Here is a 21,574-nt window from a genome sequence, read left to right as displayed (position 1 = left end):
AACAAAATATAATATACAGAAAAAGTAGCTGGGCAGCGGCAGCACACGTCTTTAATCCCAGCACACAGAAGGCAGAGGCAAACGGATCGCTGAGTTCAAGACTAGCCTGGTCTACGAGACTGAGTTCCAGGACAGTCAGGGCTATACAGAGAAACCATGTCTCAAAAAAGAAAAAAAGAAAAAAAGAAAAAAAAAAAAAAAGAAAAAGAAAAGAAAAAGAAAACCAGAACCACTGCACTAAAGCTTTCCATGACCAAAAAGTTAGGTAATAAAAGCCACATCAAGAAAATAGAACTCTACATATCTGTCTAAAATGACAGTTACAAATTCAAGATGAAGTGAAAAAGATTATTTCTATTGCCTCAAAAAAATTAGAGAATGCAGAAAGACTGGGCCCATTCTCTATGTGTGTGTCTCTCTCTGTCTCTCCTTTTGTTCTTTTGTTTGCTTGTTTTTTAAATGTCTTATATTTCACTCTGTAGCCCAGGCTAGCATAGAACTCACAGTGATCCTCCTGCTTCCGCTTCCTGCGTGCTACCCAGCTCTGACCTGCACTTGCATGAGACAACAAAGGGGCTGCAGCTGTACACTTGTTCTGCACCATTCCGCTTCATTCCTTTGTGTGGGCACGTGTGTGTGTGTGTGTGTGTGTGTGTGTGTGTGTGTGTGTAAATGCACATATGAGCTACCTTTGTAGAATCTGCAGTCATATGGGTGACAGCTTACACACCACAGCAGTTTTAAAGGCTGAAATCAAAGGTCTATTCTAAATACCATGGCAAGAAGGGCATTAAGAACAGGAAACAGAAGCTGGGAGCTGGTGGTGCACACTTATAGTCCCAGAATTTGGGAAGCAGATCTCTGTGAGTTCAAGGCCAATCTGGTTTACATAGTGAGTTCTAGGATGCCAGGGAGAGAGACCCTATCTCAACAAGAACAGGAAACAGTTCTTCAGGTGCCTATGGTCCTGTAAGCAGCTCTATGAAACTTACTAGATCACACACACACACACACACAAAAAAATGAAAGTAGAAGGGGGCTAGTTGGGACTAAAAGGGGCTTGTTGAGAATGGGAGGGGGATGAGAGGGTAAAGAGGGAAGTCAATATGATTGAAATACATTATGTACATGTATAAAATGGCATAATGAAACCTATAATTATATATAGTTAAGATATGCTAATTTAAAAATAGCAACAACCCCGTGGCTGGTGGTCCAGCCTAAAATCCCATCTGTCAAGAGACAGAGGCACAAGAATCACAATTTCAAGGAGATCAGAGGCTGTACAGTAAGTTCAAAGTCAGCCCGGGAAATTTAGTGGAAGCATGTCTCAGTACAACAGTTGGGGCACAGCTCAGTGATGAAGCACCTGCTTAGCATGAGTAAGGAGCAAAAAGGAAACAGGTGGGCAACATGGTGGCTTGCAACCATCTACAGTGAGATCTGGTGCCCCCTTCTGGTCTGCAGGCATATATGCAGGCAGAACATTGTATACATAATAAATAAATGAATCTTTAAAAAAAAAATACAAATGTCCTGCACATATTATCTCGTGTGTGCTCGAATTACAGTTTTTTGATATTTTTTCGAAAAGTTCCATTTCCCTCCAATTTCACAATAAAAATCAAGAGTTGCTCCCCAACTTACCTCCCCCATTAATTCCTTCACAACAGGCACCACTCCATTGTGCTTGGTGAAACCTTGGTACGACATATTCCTGGCAGCTCTCTGCGTGCAGATGAATATATCACCATTCACTGTCTCAAACCCAATGTACTTCATATCAGGCCGAACCCAACAGTTTGTCTGTCCAAACATAGTCTCAGGTCTTAGGGTAGCAGCTACCAGGAAGATAGTTTTCCCTTTCAGACCACTAAAAAGAAAAAGCACATATTTATGTTAAAATTGTGGCTTCCCTCATAATTATCTGATCGTTCAAAAACGATCAATCAAGCCAGACATAATGGCAACTTCAACCTCAGTACCCAGAAGGCTGAGGAAAGAGCACTAGCCTGCAAAACAAAACCCTGTCTCCAAGAAAAGAAGGGAAAAAAAGGAAGAGGAAAAGAAAAAAAGACCATGAAACAGTAATTTTTAGCAAACCTACCTTAATTTTGATGGGTATGGTTCAAGCACCTTCAGTTTGACTAGGGTGTATTCCTGAGGTCCAACACCCTAAACAAAGAAACAAGGGGAAAATATGGATTCACCCTGCTGACCTATGCAGGAATCCACTTCAGATTTATGACATGGATTCTTGCACATAGGAATAATTCATCCTTCCAGCAAAGAGAATGCCAGTGGTGTGGCCACAATAAAGGGTATTATAGTGGCCACTCGGTGGTCCAGATAATCACCTCTCCAGTTTGTCTGTCATGATCCATGCAAGGCTGTCCATCTTTGGGAGAATAAATGGTGTACCTAAAAAAAGAGCAATAAGCAGCAAACACTGTTATATCATTCAGGTTACATCATGAAGTATCAGCCAGTATCACTAATACCCTACAAGCGTGAATTATAGCTGACACCCTCAGCCAAGCCAGTGTCTAAATTACGCATGCTTTGATGAGCAGTTCTGAAACGGAGATATTGACATCTCCTTCATGAAAGGGAGCACTAATGAAAACTGTGGATTAGCCTTAGCCTTGTAGTAACGAAACATAAGACCATAAAATAAATTCACGTAGCCAGGCAGTGGTGGCGCACGCCTCTAACCCCAGCACTCGGGAGGTAGAGGCAGGCAGAGTTCTGTGAGTGTGAGGCCAGCCTGGTCTACAGAGCGAGTTCCAGGACAGCCAGGGCTACACAAGAAACCCTGTCTCAAAACAACAACAATAACAACAAAAAGATAAATTCAAATAAGTTGTTTCTATTTAATCTACATAATAAAGGAAAAAATTTTAGCAACTTATAGAAGTATAAGCTAAAACACAAATAAAATTTTTAGTGGTTTGCTCGAAATACTGAAAAGAATCATTTCCTTCTCTCTGGTTCTAGCTGTCAAAAACACAAAACAGATCAGAAGTCAAGACACTGAGCAGCAAGAAAGTGGGAGCTCAGTGACAAAGCACATGTCAAGGGGTGCGAGCCCTGAGTCCAACACAAATGAAACAGAAAAATAAAAGACACAGAGAAACCCTGTCGCGTAAAACAAAAAGCGAAAAGAAAGAAAGAAAGGAAGGAAGGAAGGAAGGAAGGAGGGAAGGAAGGAAGGAAGGAAGGAAGGAAGGAAGGAAGACACAGGCAGGCAAGATTAAAGGAAAGCAGGAGATACAACAGAACAAGAAGAGAGTGATGAAAAAGGAAGAGACAGACAGACAGATGAATGGATAGATGGACAGATAAGAGAACAAGATGAGATACAGATACTGAATTGCAATGCAATGCAAGAATTATGATTTTTAGTTGATTACACTGAAATAAAACAAACTCACCGCTTCCCAAATTTAATTTTGTTTCTTTCTCTTAATGTTAAAAACTGCCACCTGACAAAAGAATCATAGTAAGGATTCACATCCGTGGTGATGAAGGAACGCCGCCAATCTACCTAGAGAAAGAAAAGGAAAAGATAATTTTTATAAATAGGGATTCCTATGAGTCAACTATTTACCTTTCTACTATTTATCCCAACCTAACATTAGATCGACTATTAAAGAAAAAATTTTCAGTTCCACATTTTTTTTTTCGAGACAGGGTTTCTCTGTAGCTTTGGAGTCTGTCCTGGAACTAGCGCTTGTAAACCAGACCAGGTTGGCTTCGAACCCACAGAGATCCACCTGCCTCTGCCTCCCGAGTGATGAGATTAAAGGCGTGTGTCACTACCGCCTAGCCAGTTCCACATCTTAAATTCATATAAATCATTGCAATAATTTGTTTAATTAATAGGTTTTAAAATACACACACTTGCTGAGCAGTAAAAGCACATGCCTTTAACCCCAGTACTGAGGAGGCAAAGGCAAGAGGATATTTAAGTTCGAGTCCAGCCTGGTTTACAGAGGGAGTTCCAAGACAGCCAGAACTACACAGAGAAGCTCTTTTTCAAAAAACAAAACAAAACAGAGAAACAAAAAAATACATACACGTTAGTTAACATATAAGATTTACAATAAATTTAAAAGAAATACTTAAGTAATACAGTCAACATACTTGAGTTAAATTTTGGTGTCTTTGTATTCTTTAAATAAAACCCCTTTCTACCAATTGTTAATAAATATATTCTGATGAGTCAAATGTTGAAGGTTTTCTTCCTCGCTGCCAGTCTAGTAACATTTGGTGACATTCAGCCAGAATATACTGTTGTAAATTTAAAAGTTGTTCCATATCTTTTTGAATGATACAAACATAAGTGCCTTTCACTTGTCTCTAACACTGAGGGCTACGGCATACCTTTAACCCTATTTTCTTCAGATCTTCAATAGCCAGTGGTGGGAAATACTCAAGCCAATGTTCTGCTTCAGAAAACTTCACTATGTCTTCATCAGAAAGCCCAAGGGATTTCATAATGTCCCACTGATACTTAGATGACCCTGCTTTGGCAGCGGCTTTGCTCTGAAAACAAACACAAACTCCAGTAAAGTACAGTCAACAACCATTCAGCATCCCAGGACCACAGTAACTTTAATTCCATAATCCTATTTGGTGATTGTGTTTCTTTGTGAAAGAGGGTTTCACAGTGTAGCTCAAGCTGGCCTGAAACTCGCTATGCAGACAGGATCTCTCATAAGAGATTTGCTGCTCTGCTTCACACAACACTGGTGATGAACCAGAACACCACAGCAGGGACAGATATCAGGATGTCCACCAGGAAACGGACACCAGAGATAACAAGATGAAGGAACCACTCAACACCATCATTGCAGTCTTAGCACCATACTATTTCCTTTCTTCTAACAGCACAGATGCCTTTCTTGGCTCAAAATAAAAAGTCACTTCATTTTAATCTATATGAAAAACCATCAGGAGACCCCAAATTGAAGTTTATTTAATGGTTGAAATTTTGGTCCCCACTTTAACTATAAGAAACTTAACTCCCCCATGTAACAGTGTTAAAATGTAGACTCTTAAAGAGATTCTGCCCTCAAGAATGTATCATTGCTGCACCACAGAAGATAAATCCGGCCTATCCTGAACATGTTACTTCCTCTCTCCCTCCCTGTCTCTCTTTCCTGTTCTGCTATTTCTTTTCCCTTCCTTCAGAGATAACACAGCAAGAAATGCCTTATCAGGTACTAAACTCTCAACATAAGCCTTCCCAGCCTCAGTGGGCCAATCAATTTCTGGTCAGTATAAATTACCCAATCTGTGTTATCACTGCAACACAAAAACAGACATGACTTTTTTGAAAGTCAATAAAATTTTTTTTAATTGGTTTTTCGAGACAGGGCTTCTCTACAGCTTTGGAGCCTGTCCTGGAACTAGTTCTTGTAGACCAGGCTGGCCTTGAACTCACAGAGATCCACCTGCCTCTGCCTCTAGAGTGCTGGGATTAAAGACATACGCCACCACTGAACAGATAAATTCTTTATCTGAACATTACTCAGTGTCAAAAATCATAGAAGTTAATAATGTAGTGTGGATTCTAGACTGGGTCTTTTTCTTTTAAATTTACTCATTTTTACTTTATGTATATTTTGCCTGCATGTATGTATAGGTACCATATGTAGACTTGGTGTCCACAGAAGTCAGAAGGCATTAGACTCCCTCAAATTCTGAGTTGTGGACGGCTGTGAAATACATGTGTGGGTATGAGAATCATACCTGGATCCTCTGCAAGAGCAACAAGTACTCTTAACTGCTGAGCCATCTCTCCAGCCCCTAAACTCCCACCCCCTGTTTAAAGCAGAGAAAAGACATTAGAAGGATGGGTACAACTTCAATACAAGGTCAGCAAGAGGACTTAGTCAGTATGGGTGCTTGTGCAGAGACCTGACAGCCTGACTCTATCCCTAGATCCTACAGGATGGCAGGAAAGAACCTACTCAGAGCTGTCCTCTGACCTCCATAAGCATGCACCTACTGTAAGCTTGCCCCTGCCTCCCCCATCAACACACACACACACAACTTCTAATTCAAATACAGAAGGCTAGAGAGATAACTCAGCAATCAGGAGTGCACATGCTGTTACAGAAGACACAGATTCGGTTCCCAGCAACCACATCAAGTTGCTCTCAACTGCCTGTAACTCCAGTTCCAGGGGACCCAACACCTTCTAGACTCTCTAAGTATCTGCACATAACAAACACACACAAAGACACACACAAAAAAAATTGAAAATTAAATCTTTTTAAAAATTAAGTCCTCTTTTTAAAAAACTTCAGATGAACTCTACAGTTTAGCACACAGCACTGAACTAATGTTAGCTGTTTAGGTAGGATGATGTATCATAGTTACAGAAGAGTAAAGAAGAGTAACGTTAGGGAAGGTGGACAAAGGTTAGCTGGAATGCTGCACTATCTTGAAACTCCTTTAAATTTAAAATATATCAAATTAAAGTGAAAAACAACAATAAAGTCAGACAATAGTATTTATTCTATTTTTATGTAAATAGGTGTTTTGCTTGCATGCATGTCTGTGTACCATGTGCATGTAGAACAGGCCAGAAGAGGGCAGCAGATACCCTGGGACTGGCAGTACAAACAGGAACCACCATGCAGGAGCCGGGAATGGACATGGATTAACAGTGCTGTTAACTACTGATCGATCCCTCCTGCTGGCCTGGTGGATTTTTCATCTTTGTGGGTGTATGTAAGATGTATGTTTACGGGTGCATGCTCATCAGTATCTATGGTGCACACGTGGAGGTCAGGACAACCTGTCAGTTTATTTGAGGCAGGATCTCTGCTGTTCAACACTGTGACTCCAGACTAGCTTACAAGCTTCTGGGAATTTTTCTGTCTCTACCGCCCTTCTCATCAATGGAGTGCTGGGATTTGGAGATGCTGTGCTTACCTAGAAAGCTCATGACCCACTGAATCATCTAAACAGTCTTGATTTGACAGTTTCTTAAAAAATTACCAAGTACACTTCATGTGCCAGACAGCTACCAGTGCTGGGTATGTAAACTAAACCAGAGCGGTGGGAACATCAGGCAAGACAACTGAAGCGTAAACAACCAGCAGACCTTTTTTCCTTTGGCTTTATCCTTCACTGTTATATCTGCAGATTTAACGCTGCTTTCTTCCTCTTCCTCTTCTTCCTCTGGAAAATCAGGGGGGCAGCCATACAGCTCTATTTCTCTTTTCAGCTTGTCTGCACACGCCTACAGCACAAGAATAAAGAGCCAAGTTCAGAACTCAAGGAAATAAACTGTTTCCAAGGTCAACAAAAACCAACTTTCTGAAATTGCATGTAACATCTACACACAAGTATTATAGAAAACCCAGATGATGTAAATCACATGCCTCAAAATCCTATGACAGAGTTTGTATTTTATTCAATATCTATAGTACTTAATGTAGCATCCTGACACACTAAACAGCAAAAATGAAAAGACACATAAAACACAGGATGTCTTTTTGGGTAACAGTACTAATGGTCTCTCAGTTTGAAGATTATCTTTGTAGTGGAAGGTAAATTCTTACCCTCTGTTAGTAATCAGCACTCCTGAGAGGTAGACAGTACAAATATTAAATTAGAAAACAGACACGGACATTAAGTGATTTATCCAAGGTTATAAGCTAGCAAGTTACAGAACTGGGCTTTCCACCACAGTTCCTCCAAGCTATCCCATAAGTTCACTCCCCAAAACAGAGAAAGCATCAAAGAAGAGTTTCAGCTGAAAAGTAAGATACAACTAGAAAGGTACTACTGGCACCTACAGATGTTCTGGAGACTGAGGCTGGGTGATTACAAGATCAAGATCATCCTGGGCAATTTAACAAGACTATCTCAAAATAAAAATTAAATGAAAAGAAATACGGATATAATCCAGGTTTAGAGAGACTGTCTACCTAGTAAAGCAAAGCCCTACCTAAAAGTCCAGTACTGAAAGGGGAGAGAGTCACCAATATTTATTTGGTTCGAAGAAGTGACCCAGTATTAGAGCTCTTGGGCTACCAAGTGTAAGACCCTCAGTTCAATTTCCAATGCCACATACACATATAAAAATGCCATCATTTGCAACCACAAATATGGTAATTGAAATAAGCCAGGATCACCAAAAGATGCTAAAACCACTAGGCTACTGAATAATAGGCCATTCAGAGTTTCTCAATATAGTCCCCACAGACTACTTTCTAATTACTAAAGACAACCTTATAATGAGAAACTCTGTCATGTATTAACTTAATGTTACTAAAATGAAACAAGCTGCCATTGTATGCTTTTGATGTGACACAATAGGAAGTTTATGCCTCATGAATATAGTATTCTTCTCAAAGTACCTAAATTCAAGCATTAATGAACATCATGTCAGACAACAAAAAGGTCTAAAGCAAGCTACACGTGAAGCACAGCCCACAGAAGAAAATGTAAAACTGCAACCCCAGGAAAGCCATCTTGAGATGTCCCAGGGAATCTAACTACAGAGAAGATAAAGGGGACAATATCACATCAACGTTCAATCAAAGGGAGATTCATGTGACTGCAGTGATGCACGGTACGCCCTTGCACTCCAGAGATGTCCGCTACAAGACAGGTGCATGTTACTTAGGAAAGACAGGTGCATGCTACAAAGAGGTGAAGACAGAGAGAGGTGCACTGCGCTACAGAAGAGATGTGCACTGGAAGAGATACACACCACAAAGAGATGCACACTAAAATATTACATCTAAACTAACTTGAAAACTAACAAATGCTTTTCATTTGATCGGAAATAACTTGCCATAAGGAAACTTTCCAAAACTTAGGGTTGGGGAAGGGCTTTGTCTTTGTCTTTTCAGGAGAATAAAGGCATCCAGCCAAGGAATTTGAAGAAAAAGGACAAATCATCCAGAAAAAAAAATCTCAAGAAAAAGAGTAAATTGGCCTATTGGTATATCACATTTCCAATAGGATAAAATTTCATAAATATTCCCAAATGTTTGTTTCTGCTGTTCTCTAAAGACATAAAATGCAAATGGTCTTTTAGTAGTCCCAATCCAACTAAATATTAAAATTAGCTTTGGAGTTGGAGTGTGGCTCTCTCCTTCTCTAAACCCAAGCATGCTTGTTAAAGTAAAATCCAAAATCTCTGTCTTGGGTCAGAAGAGCCACCTGATACAGAACAGAAGAAAAGCAAAAATTAAAAGATGATTTTTGTCACTAATCTCATAATCCTTTGGTTCTATCTCTTGAGGCATAAATATACATAAAAATTTATAAGATTAAAATATGTATGTTTTAAAGTTTTTATCATGATATTAATGGTCATATAGAGTACTAACTAATTTTAGAAAAAGGTTTCATCTAGCTTCCTGTATACAATTTCAGGTTTGAGTCTCTATCAAGTAACTAGGAATTAAGTTTTTGTACTCTGGATGTACATAACAAATACTTATCCTTTAACCTCTTTGAGATCTGATGTACAGGACATTTAAAATATTTAAGTTTTCTGCAGTGAACCAAGACCATGCCTAAGAGCAACATTTGAAGTCTCCAAAGGAAAATAGGACCCCACAACAATGATTCCACCAGGACTATGATAACACCAATAAGCTGAAAAAACACCACCTAAAGATTGGCTTTGGACTACAAACTGCTCAGGACAATTTTGGGGTGGCTAGTTGAGATGATCCAGCCTTACAGACTGCTCTCCTCTGCATTTTCCCATTGTGCAGAGATTGGACTAGACAAAAAATGATACAGCTACCTTTCCCAGAACTTGACAATTGACCCAAATTTCTCTTTTCAGGATCTATCGCTCCCCAGACAGCAGGAAGTAAATTTAAGAATACGACGCCCACATTCCCAAGAGGTGGGGTAGGTGTTTTTTGGTCATTCAATGGGTTATGGATATTTGTCACTGTTTATGGGGGGTTGGTAACAAGTTGTTATTGGTTATAGTCAGGAAAAAAATTCAACAAAGGAGACTGATTCAGAGTGCCTGATTGGAAAAAAAAGAGGGATACAGATATGATATAAGGGTAGATCATTGAATCTACTATGAAAAGAAATAAGGAGGGATATAGAAATAGGATTAAAAGGTAGATTATTGAATCTACTTTTAAACCAAAAAAGCAATCACTAGTTTTAAATATTTTACATTGGTTTGGATTTTTTGTATATTGATACAAAGTTGTGATTATTTTTGTTAGAACATACTATACATACATTTCTAATCTTGTTCAAGGTACAGTACCTATGCAACTCATTTAACAACATAATGCAATTTCTAGCCCTTGAAAGCTATTATTACCAACTATTTAAGATAAAAAGGAAATGCAGGTTAGCAATTAGTCACCTATTACAATCGAACTTGTAGTGATATTAAGTATGCTTTCAAGGTCAGAAATATTTTTTAGACAGGTTGTCTTCAAATACTTTAGAGATCTACAGAATATGACATTTAAGATGTTTTAATAACATAGGTTCTTTTCTTTATTTTTATGACAATGAGACATGTCTGATTCTGGCAGCATCAATCTATTTCAGAGAAGATGATGGGCATAGAAGAAACTCCACCTGGAGTTTACTTTCTTCGTGGCATAGGTTAGCCATTGGGTAAGAAAGTTTTCTTGTCTCAACTGCTGAGAGTATGCTGTACAAATTGGACAAACAGGACACAAAAGAAAGGACTGCCAAACTCTGCCAAGACAAAGTAGGAAAGCTCTTCAGATTATCTGCTTCACAGAGAAGCTGTAGGATATGCTAGGCCTATAGGCCTCAGATGAACACCCCAACATTGCAGAGAAACCTTGGGTGACTGACCAGGCAGTCAGCTATTTCTTCATTTCTCACATTTTTCGAAAGAAGTTTGCTCGCACTTTCTGCTTACTCAGTTAATATTATTTCCTTCTCAGGTCTCTGATGAAATTGAAGACTTTATAGTTATAGTATAGTTTTTCTTATTACCAGATTGAGAAAATAAAGTGTATAAGGTTGAGAGACATAAAAAGATAGTTTTGTTAATGCAAGTTAGACTAGAAAAGAGAAATAGGTACAACTTTTGAACTCACCAAGATAGGATAGATATGGAGTATTTTCTCTGAATTTATCAATTGTTAATTGACTAGACATTATTGATGTATTTATTACCTGTATATATTATACATAGTTATTGTATTTATTGTATATAGTTTTCCTTATATTAGTTATAACCTTCTATTTTTAATTTTTAGACAAAAAGGGAGAAATGTGGCGATATCTTGTTTGTACACATAAAGCTTGGCTGAAGATCAGAGGATGGAGCTAGTCACTAGCTAACCATAGAGGTCTGAAGGTTTGTACAGACACACAGGAAGTGATATGGCTGGGCAGAGAGAGGAAGAGATAAGGTGGGAGGACAGGAACTCAGCCTCGTTCTGGATGGGAAGTTGAACAGGTAAGGTGGCTGTGGTTCGGCTCCTTCATCTCTGTGGTCTATCAGCATTTTCCCCTTTACCTGACTCTGGGCTTTTATTATTAAGCCTATTAGAACTCATGCTACTTTCTGGGGCTCTGAACTCAAGTCATCAAGTTTACTTAGTGTGATGGTATGTATAAAAATGGCCCCCATATGCCCATAGGGAGTAGCATTATTAGGAGGTGTGACCTTGTTGGAGTAGGTATGGCCTTGCTATAGGCAGCGTGTCACTGCGGAGGCAGGCTTTGAGGTCTTATAAACTCAAGTCTGGCCAGTGTGGCACACAGTTTCCTTCTGCTGCCTGTTGATCCAAACGTAGAACTCTCAGCTACCTCTCCAGCATGATGTCAGCTTCGTGTCACCATGCTTCCTGCCATGATGATAATGGACTAAACCTCTGAACTATAAGCCAGCCCCAATTAAATGTTTTCCTTTATAAGAGTTATTATGTTCATGGTATCTCTTCATAGCAATAGAATCCTAAGACATTTGGCAAATGCTTTACCCTAAGCTATCTCCCTAGTCCTTTAAAGAATTTTTAAGTTAATTTTCACTATAACAAATTTAGCTCATTTAATAGAATACTTTGATGTAAATGGCATCAGTGAAAAATCCAATTCCAAGATTATAAATCAGGTATTTTTCTTTACTCTAAGCTCAAGAGTAGAAACCAGGGGCTGGAAAGATGGCTCAGAGGTTAAGAACACTGATTGCTCTTCTACAAGTCCTTCTACAACTCCCAACAACCACATGATGGCTTATAACCATCTACAATGGGATCTGGTGCCCTCTTCTGGTGTGCAGACATACACAGATAGAGCAATCATACCTAAATAATACACAAATAAATTTTGTAAAAGTTAAGGAAAAGGGAAGAGGAGAAGCTAATTCTCTAAGCAGTCTTACCTTAATAGGCATGCCAGTACAGTGGAGCCCAAAGGGAAACAGACAATTTTTCCCTTTCAATCTCTGGTATCCTACTGCAAACTGCAGGAAGAAAATCAAATTTAAACTATAAATATAAATGGCAAATGTACACAAAATGCTAACTTTGGGGGTGGGGGAGGACAGGGTTTCTTTTTGTAGCTTTGGAGCCTGTCGTGGAACTTGTTCTATAGCCCAGGCTGGCCACGAATTCACAGAGATCCACCTGCCTCTGCCTCCTGAGTGCTGGAACCAAAGGCTTGCGCCACCACTGCAAGGGAAAATGCTAACTTTTGGCAGCACTAACGTCCCTCTTCCCAGTGTTAAAACAGACATTTTGTCACTGCCAAATTCTACTCCACTGTCTTTTCTGTTGTTTTTAACCAGCATAGAAATTGTAAACATACACATGTCCAGAACTCTGAACAAATAGCACATAACATGGAAACAAAAACATAATTTAAGGTACAAAAATTATTCTTTAAAAGTATTTGAATTCCCTTAACAAGAAATGAATTTTATACGTGCAATTTTTTTCCAAACTGGTGTTTAATATAGACCCTCCCTATCCCAAGTTAGTAATAAACACAAGAGCTTTACCTCACACTTGGATAAGGAAAACGTGTGTCCCAAATGAAGGCGTCCGTTCATGTATGGATATGGGAAAGTGACAAGGTATTTCCCCTTGCTGCAAAGTAATCACGTGAAAAGGAAAGTACAAAAAAGAAAATGTTAAATTTCTTTCACAACAAAATGGAAAGGCTGCTGGGTCATGTAAGTACGCTGTGGCAAGTCTAGTTTTGGAGGAGCTGGACAGATGTCTCGGTGTGTAGGAGCACTTACTGCTCGAACAGGAGGACCCGTATGACAGCTCACAATCATCTGTAACTGTTTCAGGGGATCGAATGCCCTCTTCCAAATCCTGCAGGCACTGCTGGGATACTTACATACAGGTAAACAACTCATATACATTAACACAAAAATAAAATCTCTTTTAAAAACAAAATAAAGAGCTGGGCGGTGGTGGTGCACGCCTTTAATCCCAGCACTTGAATCCCAAAGGCAGAGGCAGGCGGATCTCTGTGAGTTCGAGGTCAGCCTGGTCTACAAGAGCTAATTCCAGGACAGGCTCCAAAGCTACATAGAAACTCTGCCTTGAAAAACAAAAAACAAAACAAAAAATAATAAAAAAATAAAAAATAAAAAGGTTTAGTTACTTAAAAGATAGCAAGCTTGGGCTGGACAGGGTAGCACATGCCTTTAACACACCACTCAGAGCCAAAAGCAGGTGAATCTCTGTGAACTTGAGCTGTGTGTGGTTCATACAGAAAGCTCTAGGTCAGTTAAACCTAAGGTAAGACCGTCTCAAAAAAAAAGATACTAAGTCTATAAACTTGAAATTAAAAGCTCTTCAAAACTTAAGTTTGATTTTGAAAGCATCATACATTCATAAATGATATTATGCAATAATCTCCTTGATCTAGGGATGTAGCTTGATGGTAAAACACTTACACAGCATGTATGAAGCCTGAGGTTAGACCACAACAACACAGAAAAGAGATAAATATCTCTGAAACAAACATGAGAGGTTTAACTTAGACTGAAATATGTAAGTAACAATGATATCATTTAAAAATTTACATTTTTAAGAATCTGTACTGCTCTAACATTTATTTGAAAAAGTGAGATTCCGGCCAGGTGGTGGCACATGCCTTTACTCCTAGCACTTGGGAGGCAGAGGCAAATGGATTTCTGTGAGTTCGAGGTCAGCATGGTCTACAGAGCGATTTCCAGGACAGCCTCAGCTGTTAAACAAAGAAACCCTGTCTCGAAAAACCAAAAACCAAAAGAAAAGGGGGGGGGGGATTCCTTTTTCATTAGATACACACAAAGCAACTTCAAGTTCCTTGAGAGAGGCGTCCTAAATATCACAGCACGTGCAGTGGAGAGACATCCTAATATCATAGCACGTGCAGTGGAGAGACGTCCTAATATCATAGCACGTGCAGTGGAGAGACATCCTAATATCACACAGCACATGCAGTGGAGAGACGTCCTAATATCATAGCACATGCAGTGGAGAGACGTCCTAATATCACACAGCACATGCAGTGGAGAGACATCCTAATATCATAGCACATGCAGTGGAGAGACGTCCTAATATCATAGCACGTGCAGTGGAGAGACGTCCTAATATCACACAGCACATGCAGTGGAGAGACGTCCTAATATCATAGCACATGCAGTGGAGAGACGTCCTAATATCATAGCTCGTGCAGTGGAGAGACATCCTAATATCACACAGCACATGCAGTGGAGAGACGTCCTAATATCATAGCACATGCAGTGGAGAGACGTCCTAATATCACAGCACATGTAGTAGAGAGACGTCCTAATATCATAGCACATGCAGTGGAGAGACGTCCTAATATCATAGCACGTGCAGTGGAGAGACGTCCTAATATCACACAGCACATGCAGTGGAGAGACGTCCTAATATCATAGCACATGCAGTGGAGAGACGTCCTAATATCACACAGCACATGCAGTGGAGAGACGTCCTAATATCACACAGCACATGCAGTGGATCACCTTATTAAAAGCTGTTTCTATTCTCAGACTATCTTTCTTTTTCACAATAAGTATTTGTAAAGTACATATTTATATCACACAGCATAAATGGTGCACTTGTAAGTGTTAATTTTTCAGCCAGGATGGAAGCCAGAGGGGGGGGGGGGTCCTCTATGAGTTCAAGGTCAGTTTGATCCAGGCCAGCATGGCTACATAGTGAGATCCTGTCTCAATAAAATAAAATGTTCATTTTATTATGCCGTGTACTTATAAATAACTGAGGCACTTATGTACCCAAGTTATAATTCAGTGAAGCCAACCATATGTGCTCTCTCTCCAGTTGGCTTTTGCCATTCTCTTCCTTTTTCATAGTTTACAAATATATACAAATATATCACTCAGTGTGTCTCACTTACGAATTTTATTAAAGTACAGTATGTTTTATAAAGACTTTTGAAATTTAATCTTCACAATATTAATAAATTTATTCAACAAAACTGTATATCTCAACAGGTCATTCTTTTACTGACTTAAGCACTATAATGGTTCATTTCTTATTAAATTGATTTAATGTGAACTAAAATTCTAAAACGAAGCAACAGAAGTAACAAACTATAGTTTAAGGTACAACAATACTGTATGCTAGCAATTTCTCTTTAAATATATGACACTACATGCATTCCATTAGAGTTTACCTAAGTAGTAAGTAAAGAGGATAGATTTTTTTTTTTAATTAGAAGCCCTAGAAACATCTTCAGTTACATCTTTAGTTCATCAGCTCTTAAAAACCAAGCTAGTTGGGGTTAAGAGCACTGGTTGCTCCTCTAAAGGTCCTGAGTCCAAGTCCCAGCAACCAGAGGGTGGCTTACAACCATTTAAGAGATCTGGTGCCCTCTTCTAGCCTGCAGGCAAACATGCAGGCACAACACTGCATACATAATAAATCTTTCAAAACAAAACAAAACAAAACAAGCTAGTCTTGCCTGGTTAATACTTGGAAAGGCAAAGCCAGGAGTAGTCCTACATGCCTTTAATCCCAGCACTTGGGAGGTGGAGGCAGGGTGAGGTAGAAGTCAACCTGGTCTACATAGTAAGTTCCAGGACAGCCAGAGCTACATAGAGATACCCTTAAAAAAAAATACTTGGAAGGACAGAAGTATGAAAGAGTCACACCCTGTGAACTCTTATCAACTTTGAGAACTTTACTTAGCCTCTCTGTATCTGCTTCACCATCTGTTACATGTAGTTTAATTTAAAAAAAAAAAAAATTTTTTTTACCAGGTTGAGGGAGGATAGCTTAGTTAGTTGAGAGCTTGCCCAGAATACACAAAGTGCTGAGTCTGATCCCCAACACCACACACGTCAAGCATGATGACACATGCCTGTAATTCTAGCACTTAGGAGGAGGCAGAGGATCAACTCAGGTCATTCTCTGCTACACAGCCAAGTTGTAGGCCAGCCTGGAATAGTGTGAGACCTTGTCTCAAAAGATAAAAAGAAGAATTCACCTTAAAAAGCAATTAAGAAGCTAAGCAAGGGACTGGAGGTGTTCAGTAGTTAAAAGCATCTATCTGCTGCTCTTCCATCAGACCAGGGTTTAGCTCACAGCACCTATACAGCAGCTCACAAGCATCTGTAATTCCAGTCAAAGGGATCTGACACTCTCTTCTGAGCTTTGTATGCACCAGGTACCAACATGGTGCACAGACATACATGCAGGCAAAACATCCATAAACATTAAAAAATAATATCAAATAAACATAATAAAAATTCTTAAGATTCAGTGAGACTAGGGTATGTCTCCTAGCACACAGTTAGTTCACAGTTAGCTACTACCACACATATTCTCTGCCTCCTAAGCGCTGGGATTAAAGGTGTGCACCACCATGCCCTACTTGGACAATGTCAATATATGCAAAAAAAAAAAAGGTATACACATTAATTTAACATATTGTGACAGTCTTTTGGGGGGGGGTTAAGACAGGGTTTCTCTGTGCAGTCCTGGCTGTCCTCGAATTCACTCTGTAGATCATGTTGGCCTCAAACTCAGGGATTCACCTGTCTCTGCCTCCTGAGTGCTGGGTTCTGGGATTAAAGGCAAGGACACCATGCCCAGCTACTGTAGCATTCTTTTTGAGGACAATATTTTGCTTTTGTTTTTCCTCCAATAATCACTGTCTACAATTTGTCTCAAATTATCATCTTAGTTTCAAAGCAATATAGTACTTATAAAATAAAATCAACAAATGTAGTGACCCTTCAAAATTTTATTCTATATTGGAGGTAATATCAGTAAGAATCTCTCAAAAAAAAAAAAAAGCTTTCCTTTTATCAGCCAATAAATACAAAACTTCAAAACATTCTTCTTTGTCAAAATGTGAAAATTAATAATTTAAATAATCTGTAAGGGCTGGTGAGATAACTCTGCAGACAAAGGCCCAAGGTCAGTCTTCAAAACCAACATGGTAGTAATCAACTGATTCCTGAAAGTTGTCCTCTGAATATCACGTATGTACCACACTTGCAAACACACAAAAATAAATGTGTGTGTGTGTGTGTGTGTGTGTGTGTGTTATCTTAATGTGAACAAAATCTAAGAATTCCGTAGAAAGAGTTGGACTTGCGTACACGGTGGAACTTAGCTCCTCCAGCCCACTGTACACACTTTCTCACTTCCCTCTCCCTGGGCAGATGAGTGTGGGGATCGTCACCGAGTCACCTGGTCTGCTTCTGCTTCTCCAAATGAGATGCATTGACTTCAAACACTTTCTCCGCTTCCCATTTCTGCTGTACTTCTTTCTCGATCTTCTTCAAGAAGTCTACTTTGGCTGTTCCTTTTCTTTCCTATTCAAAACAAAAAGAGACAGAATAGCTTGCTTTAAAAGAAATAAGAGCCAGGAAAGCTAGTGCATGCCATAATCCCGGCACCTGGGAGGTGGAAATGAGAGGATCAAAATTCAAGTGCACCCTCAGGCACACCGCACGTTTGAGAACAGCCTGGGCTACCTGAGACCCTGTGTGAAAAACCACAAAAAAAAAAAAAAAACCTGAGCTGTTCGCCGACAGATCAAATTCTTCAAGCCTACCTTAAAATGTAAATACACAATATTAAAAATTACTGAACCCAGCAGGAATGGTGCATTCAGGAGGCAGAGCAGGCGGATCTCTGTGAGTTTGAGGCCAGCCTGACATCTGTGCCAGGTTTTGCTTTCAGGGGCTCTCTGGTGCACTGTAGGATGTTTAAAGCATCTGTAGTTTCTACTCAGTAGGTACTAATAGCACACACCTGGTTGTGACAATCAGTATCTCCAGGTCAAGCCTGGTGGCACAGAACTGTAAACCTAGCTACCTGGGAGACACAAAGGACAGCAAGTTCCAGCCTTGTGTGGGATGTAGAGCACGTTCAAGGGCAACAGAGAAACTTAGCAAGACTCCATTACAAATTTTAAAAAAGTAAGTATCAAGAAAGGGAGAGCTGGGGGGCTGGAGAGATGGCTCAGTGGTTAAGAGCATTGTCTGCTCTTCCAAAGGTCCTGAGTTCAATTCCCAGCAACCACATGGTGGCTCACAACCATCTGTAATGAGGTCTGGTGCTCTCTTCTGGCCTGCAGGCATACACAAAGACAGAATGTTGTATACATAATAAATAAATAAATACTTAAAAAAAAAAAAAAAGAACGGGAGAGCTGGAAAACTGGCTCAGAGGTTAAAAGCACAAGATACTCTTCCAGAGAACCTGAGTTCAGTTCTCACCACCCCACAGCAGCTCATAACTGTCTGTAACTCCAGTTCCAGGGAGTTCCAGATCCAACACCTCCTCTGGCCTACATAGGTGGCACACAAGCACAGTATACACATACACATACAAGCAAATACATATATTCACAGTATTCTGCAGTTCATTTATTTTGCTTTGTGGCTTGGGTTTTCTGGTGTTGTTTTGTTTGAAAACAGGGTGTCGCTATACAGCCCTGGCTAGCCTAGAACTCACTATGTAGGCCAGCCTGCCCTCAAACTCAGAGATCTGCCTGCCTCTGAGTGTTGGGATTAAGGGGTGTACCATAGCCTGCTATTCTGCAGTTATCAGAATATTTTTATAAACATCATCTCAATTTTACAGCCCTGAGAAGTAGGATAAACTGTGACTACCATTTTCGAGACAGCAAATCTGAACATCGCCTTATTCCAATTTCTGTTTTCCCTTGCTCTGCTGCCCATACCCTGGCTCCATCACTTCCTAAATACAGAACCAGGACCCTAAATAAGTTCTATCCTGGTTTTCAGACTGACAGTGCTCCTGACGCTCCAGTCTATTTCTGGCACAAGTCTTTTGTAAACCACAAGGTATTCCATGACTACAAACTATATTACCTTTTACTTACAGATATTTAACCTTGCAAGGTAAGAAACACACATCACCAGAATAAAACAGAGAAATTAGTCCCTGCCTCTTTTCTTGAGGTTTTTCCTACCCAGCTCTCTCTAACACTATTTCTCCCACAAAGATGGGTATGAATAGCCATGGAGGTGGTCACTTCAAAAGATTTTACTATTAACTAGAAACAGTCCTTTCAAGGTGGGTATGCAACACAATGGCAGTTTATTTGCCTAGCGTGTGCAAGGCTCTGGGCTCAATTTCCAATAACACTTCCACAAAAAGGAGGAGGAGGAAAGAAAAGCCATGATCTCCTGAAGAGCACAGATGAGTTACTTTTAAGCCAGATACAATATTGCACCCCTGAAACCCAACCCCCTTTAAGGTAAGAGGCAGAAAGACTCAGAGATAAAGCCTTACAGTGAGTTTCTGGGGTCCTGGGCTACATAAGACTAAGACCGGAATGAAAAAAAAAAATCTAGCGTCAAAAATTCCTCAACCCTATAGGGATCTTCTCCTGATAATGGAGTCCCTTTTTCGCCAGCCCTTAGCTTGCCAGCCCACCCAGTCCCATCTTCTCACTGTACGTACCTCTGCTTCTGGGTCTAGTTACTCTGCCATCATTGTCCTTACCTGGAAATACCCTGCCCAGTCATCTCTGCTCCTCCACCTGGGTAGGTGAACGTGGCAGGAGGAAAACCCGCCTGTCCTCTAAAGTCTTTGTGACTACCAAGCTCAAGAGGCCTCAAGGAATACCTCTAACCTCTGAAAGTCAGTCGCTCCCTCCTGCTAAACTATTTAATCCCCCCCCATACTGAAGATTGAATTCAGGGCTTTGGTCATGCTAGATAAGAGCTCTACCACTGAGCTACCTCGCAGCCCTTTTCACTTTTTATTTTGAGACAGTCTCGCTAAGTTATTCGGGTTGGCTTTGAACTCATTCCACGCCCACGCAAGTCTTTAATTTTCAGTCCTCCTGTCTCGGTCTCCAAAGTAGCTGAGACTACTAGACCTGTGCCACCGGGTCCAGCTGCTTAATTGTAAAATAAAGTATATTTAAAAGTCAGTGCTTCAGAGACACTAAACACATTCGCAGTGAGGTGCCCGATTGTTGGAAACATTTACATAGTCTTCTCTACCTCTATTTATATTTAAAACACGACAAAATTCCGTGTTTGGAATTTAAGCAGTCCGCGTAAAGTGAACACGCTGGCTCAACTAGGGAGAACAGCAAATGATTCTCCCAGGAAATCGTGCCTCCAGCGAAGGAAAGGCGTCTTTCCGAAAAAGGTGTTTCCCTTCCCGGCGACAGGCACATGTGGAGAGCCCCGAATACCCTAACAGCTGGGTTTCAGGGCCCAAACCTGAGGATGCTCTTCCCGCCCAAACTCACCGCCATGGTGTCGCCCAAATGACTCAAGATCCAGCACAGCGGTCCCCACGATATCCTCAGAGAAGTGGCTCCAACTTTTCCCTCCCACTCGAGGAATCCTAGCTTCCCAGGACACCAAAGCACACACTTCACACTTGCTGAGGCAATCGCACAGCTCGCAGACTACAGCCAGGCGCATCTCGCGGACAGCAGGGAGTTGTAGTTCGCAGACCATGAGTACTGAGGTACAACCGGCGTTTCTGAACTACAATTCCCAAAAGACAACGGGATACCGGAACTCAGTCATAGCCATAGGCCCACTCCCAGGTAACACCGGCAGTGATGTCACCTTCAGGTTGAACTACAAGATCCGTGATGCAGTTCAGGATGATGGACTGCCGCAAGTGAGCCCTAAAGGAGGTGGAATTAAGAACGTGAACCCTCTCACCCCGTTGGAGCAGTCTGTCTGTCAGGATGCCACAACGCGGAATTGATTGCTATTCAGTGAGTGAGGTGCTAATTATGGCTAATTATGCCACCACGCACAGGTATTTATTAGCACCAGTAGCATTCAACAGCTCAGCATGTAGACATTTAATAGCACTTACCAAATAATCTGCACCTTTAGGAAAGAGATCAGAAACCCACCTGTTCGCTGAAGCTTGGCTCAGGCCACGCCCAAGCCACATTTCAAGTACTCATCCATCTATGACTACCATATTGGTTAGTGCAAATATGCTGAAATATTTCCATCAGCACAAAACTATTCTGTCGAACAGAATTGATAATAGATGGCTTTTACTCTCAAGTGTTCAGATTTGTTCATACATTAATCCATTAACCCAGGAAACAC

General features: G+C 40.4%; 1 protein-coding gene across 2 annotated transcripts in view; it reads right to left on the bottom strand.

Annotated features, from left to right (window-relative positions):
• Positions 1–20,924, bottom strand: part of Lars1 (leucyl-tRNA synthetase 1) — a 57,952-nt gene extending 37,028 nt beyond the window's left edge. Inside the window, exons 1-10 of one of the 2 annotated variants that reach the window (XM_048419081.3) lie at positions 20,743–20,924; positions 17,694–17,818; positions 13,004–13,091; positions 12,386–12,466; positions 7,121–7,258; positions 4,387–4,548; positions 3,435–3,547; positions 2,358–2,421; positions 2,108–2,175; positions 1,648–1,873 (exon numbers count right to left, since the gene is read on the bottom strand). In XM_048419081.3, the coding sequence (XP_048275038.2) occupies positions 1,648–1,873; positions 2,108–2,175; positions 2,358–2,421; positions 3,435–3,547; positions 4,387–4,548; positions 7,121–7,258; positions 12,386–12,466; positions 13,004–13,091; positions 17,694–17,818; positions 20,743–20,748 (1,071 nt within the window). In that variant the 5' untranslated portion in view covers positions 20,749–20,924. Of the gene's footprint in view, positions 1–1,647; positions 1,874–2,107; positions 2,176–2,357; positions 2,422–3,434; positions 3,548–4,386; positions 4,549–7,120; positions 7,259–12,385; positions 12,467–13,003; positions 13,092–17,693; positions 17,819–20,742 lie in introns of those variants that run through there. The other variant, XM_048419084.3, reaches the window with a different exon arrangement.
• Positions 20,925–21,574: the final 650 nt, after the last annotated feature.

Source organism: Myodes glareolus, chromosome 13 (genome assembly GCF_982192425.1).
Source record: "Myodes glareolus chromosome 13, mMyoGla1.1, whole genome shotgun sequence".
NCBI lineage: Eukaryota > Metazoa > Chordata > Mammalia > Rodentia > Cricetidae > Myodes > Myodes glareolus.
The sequence above is the reverse complement of the archived record's forward strand: the minus strand, read 5'-3'. Positions and strand labels throughout refer to the sequence as shown.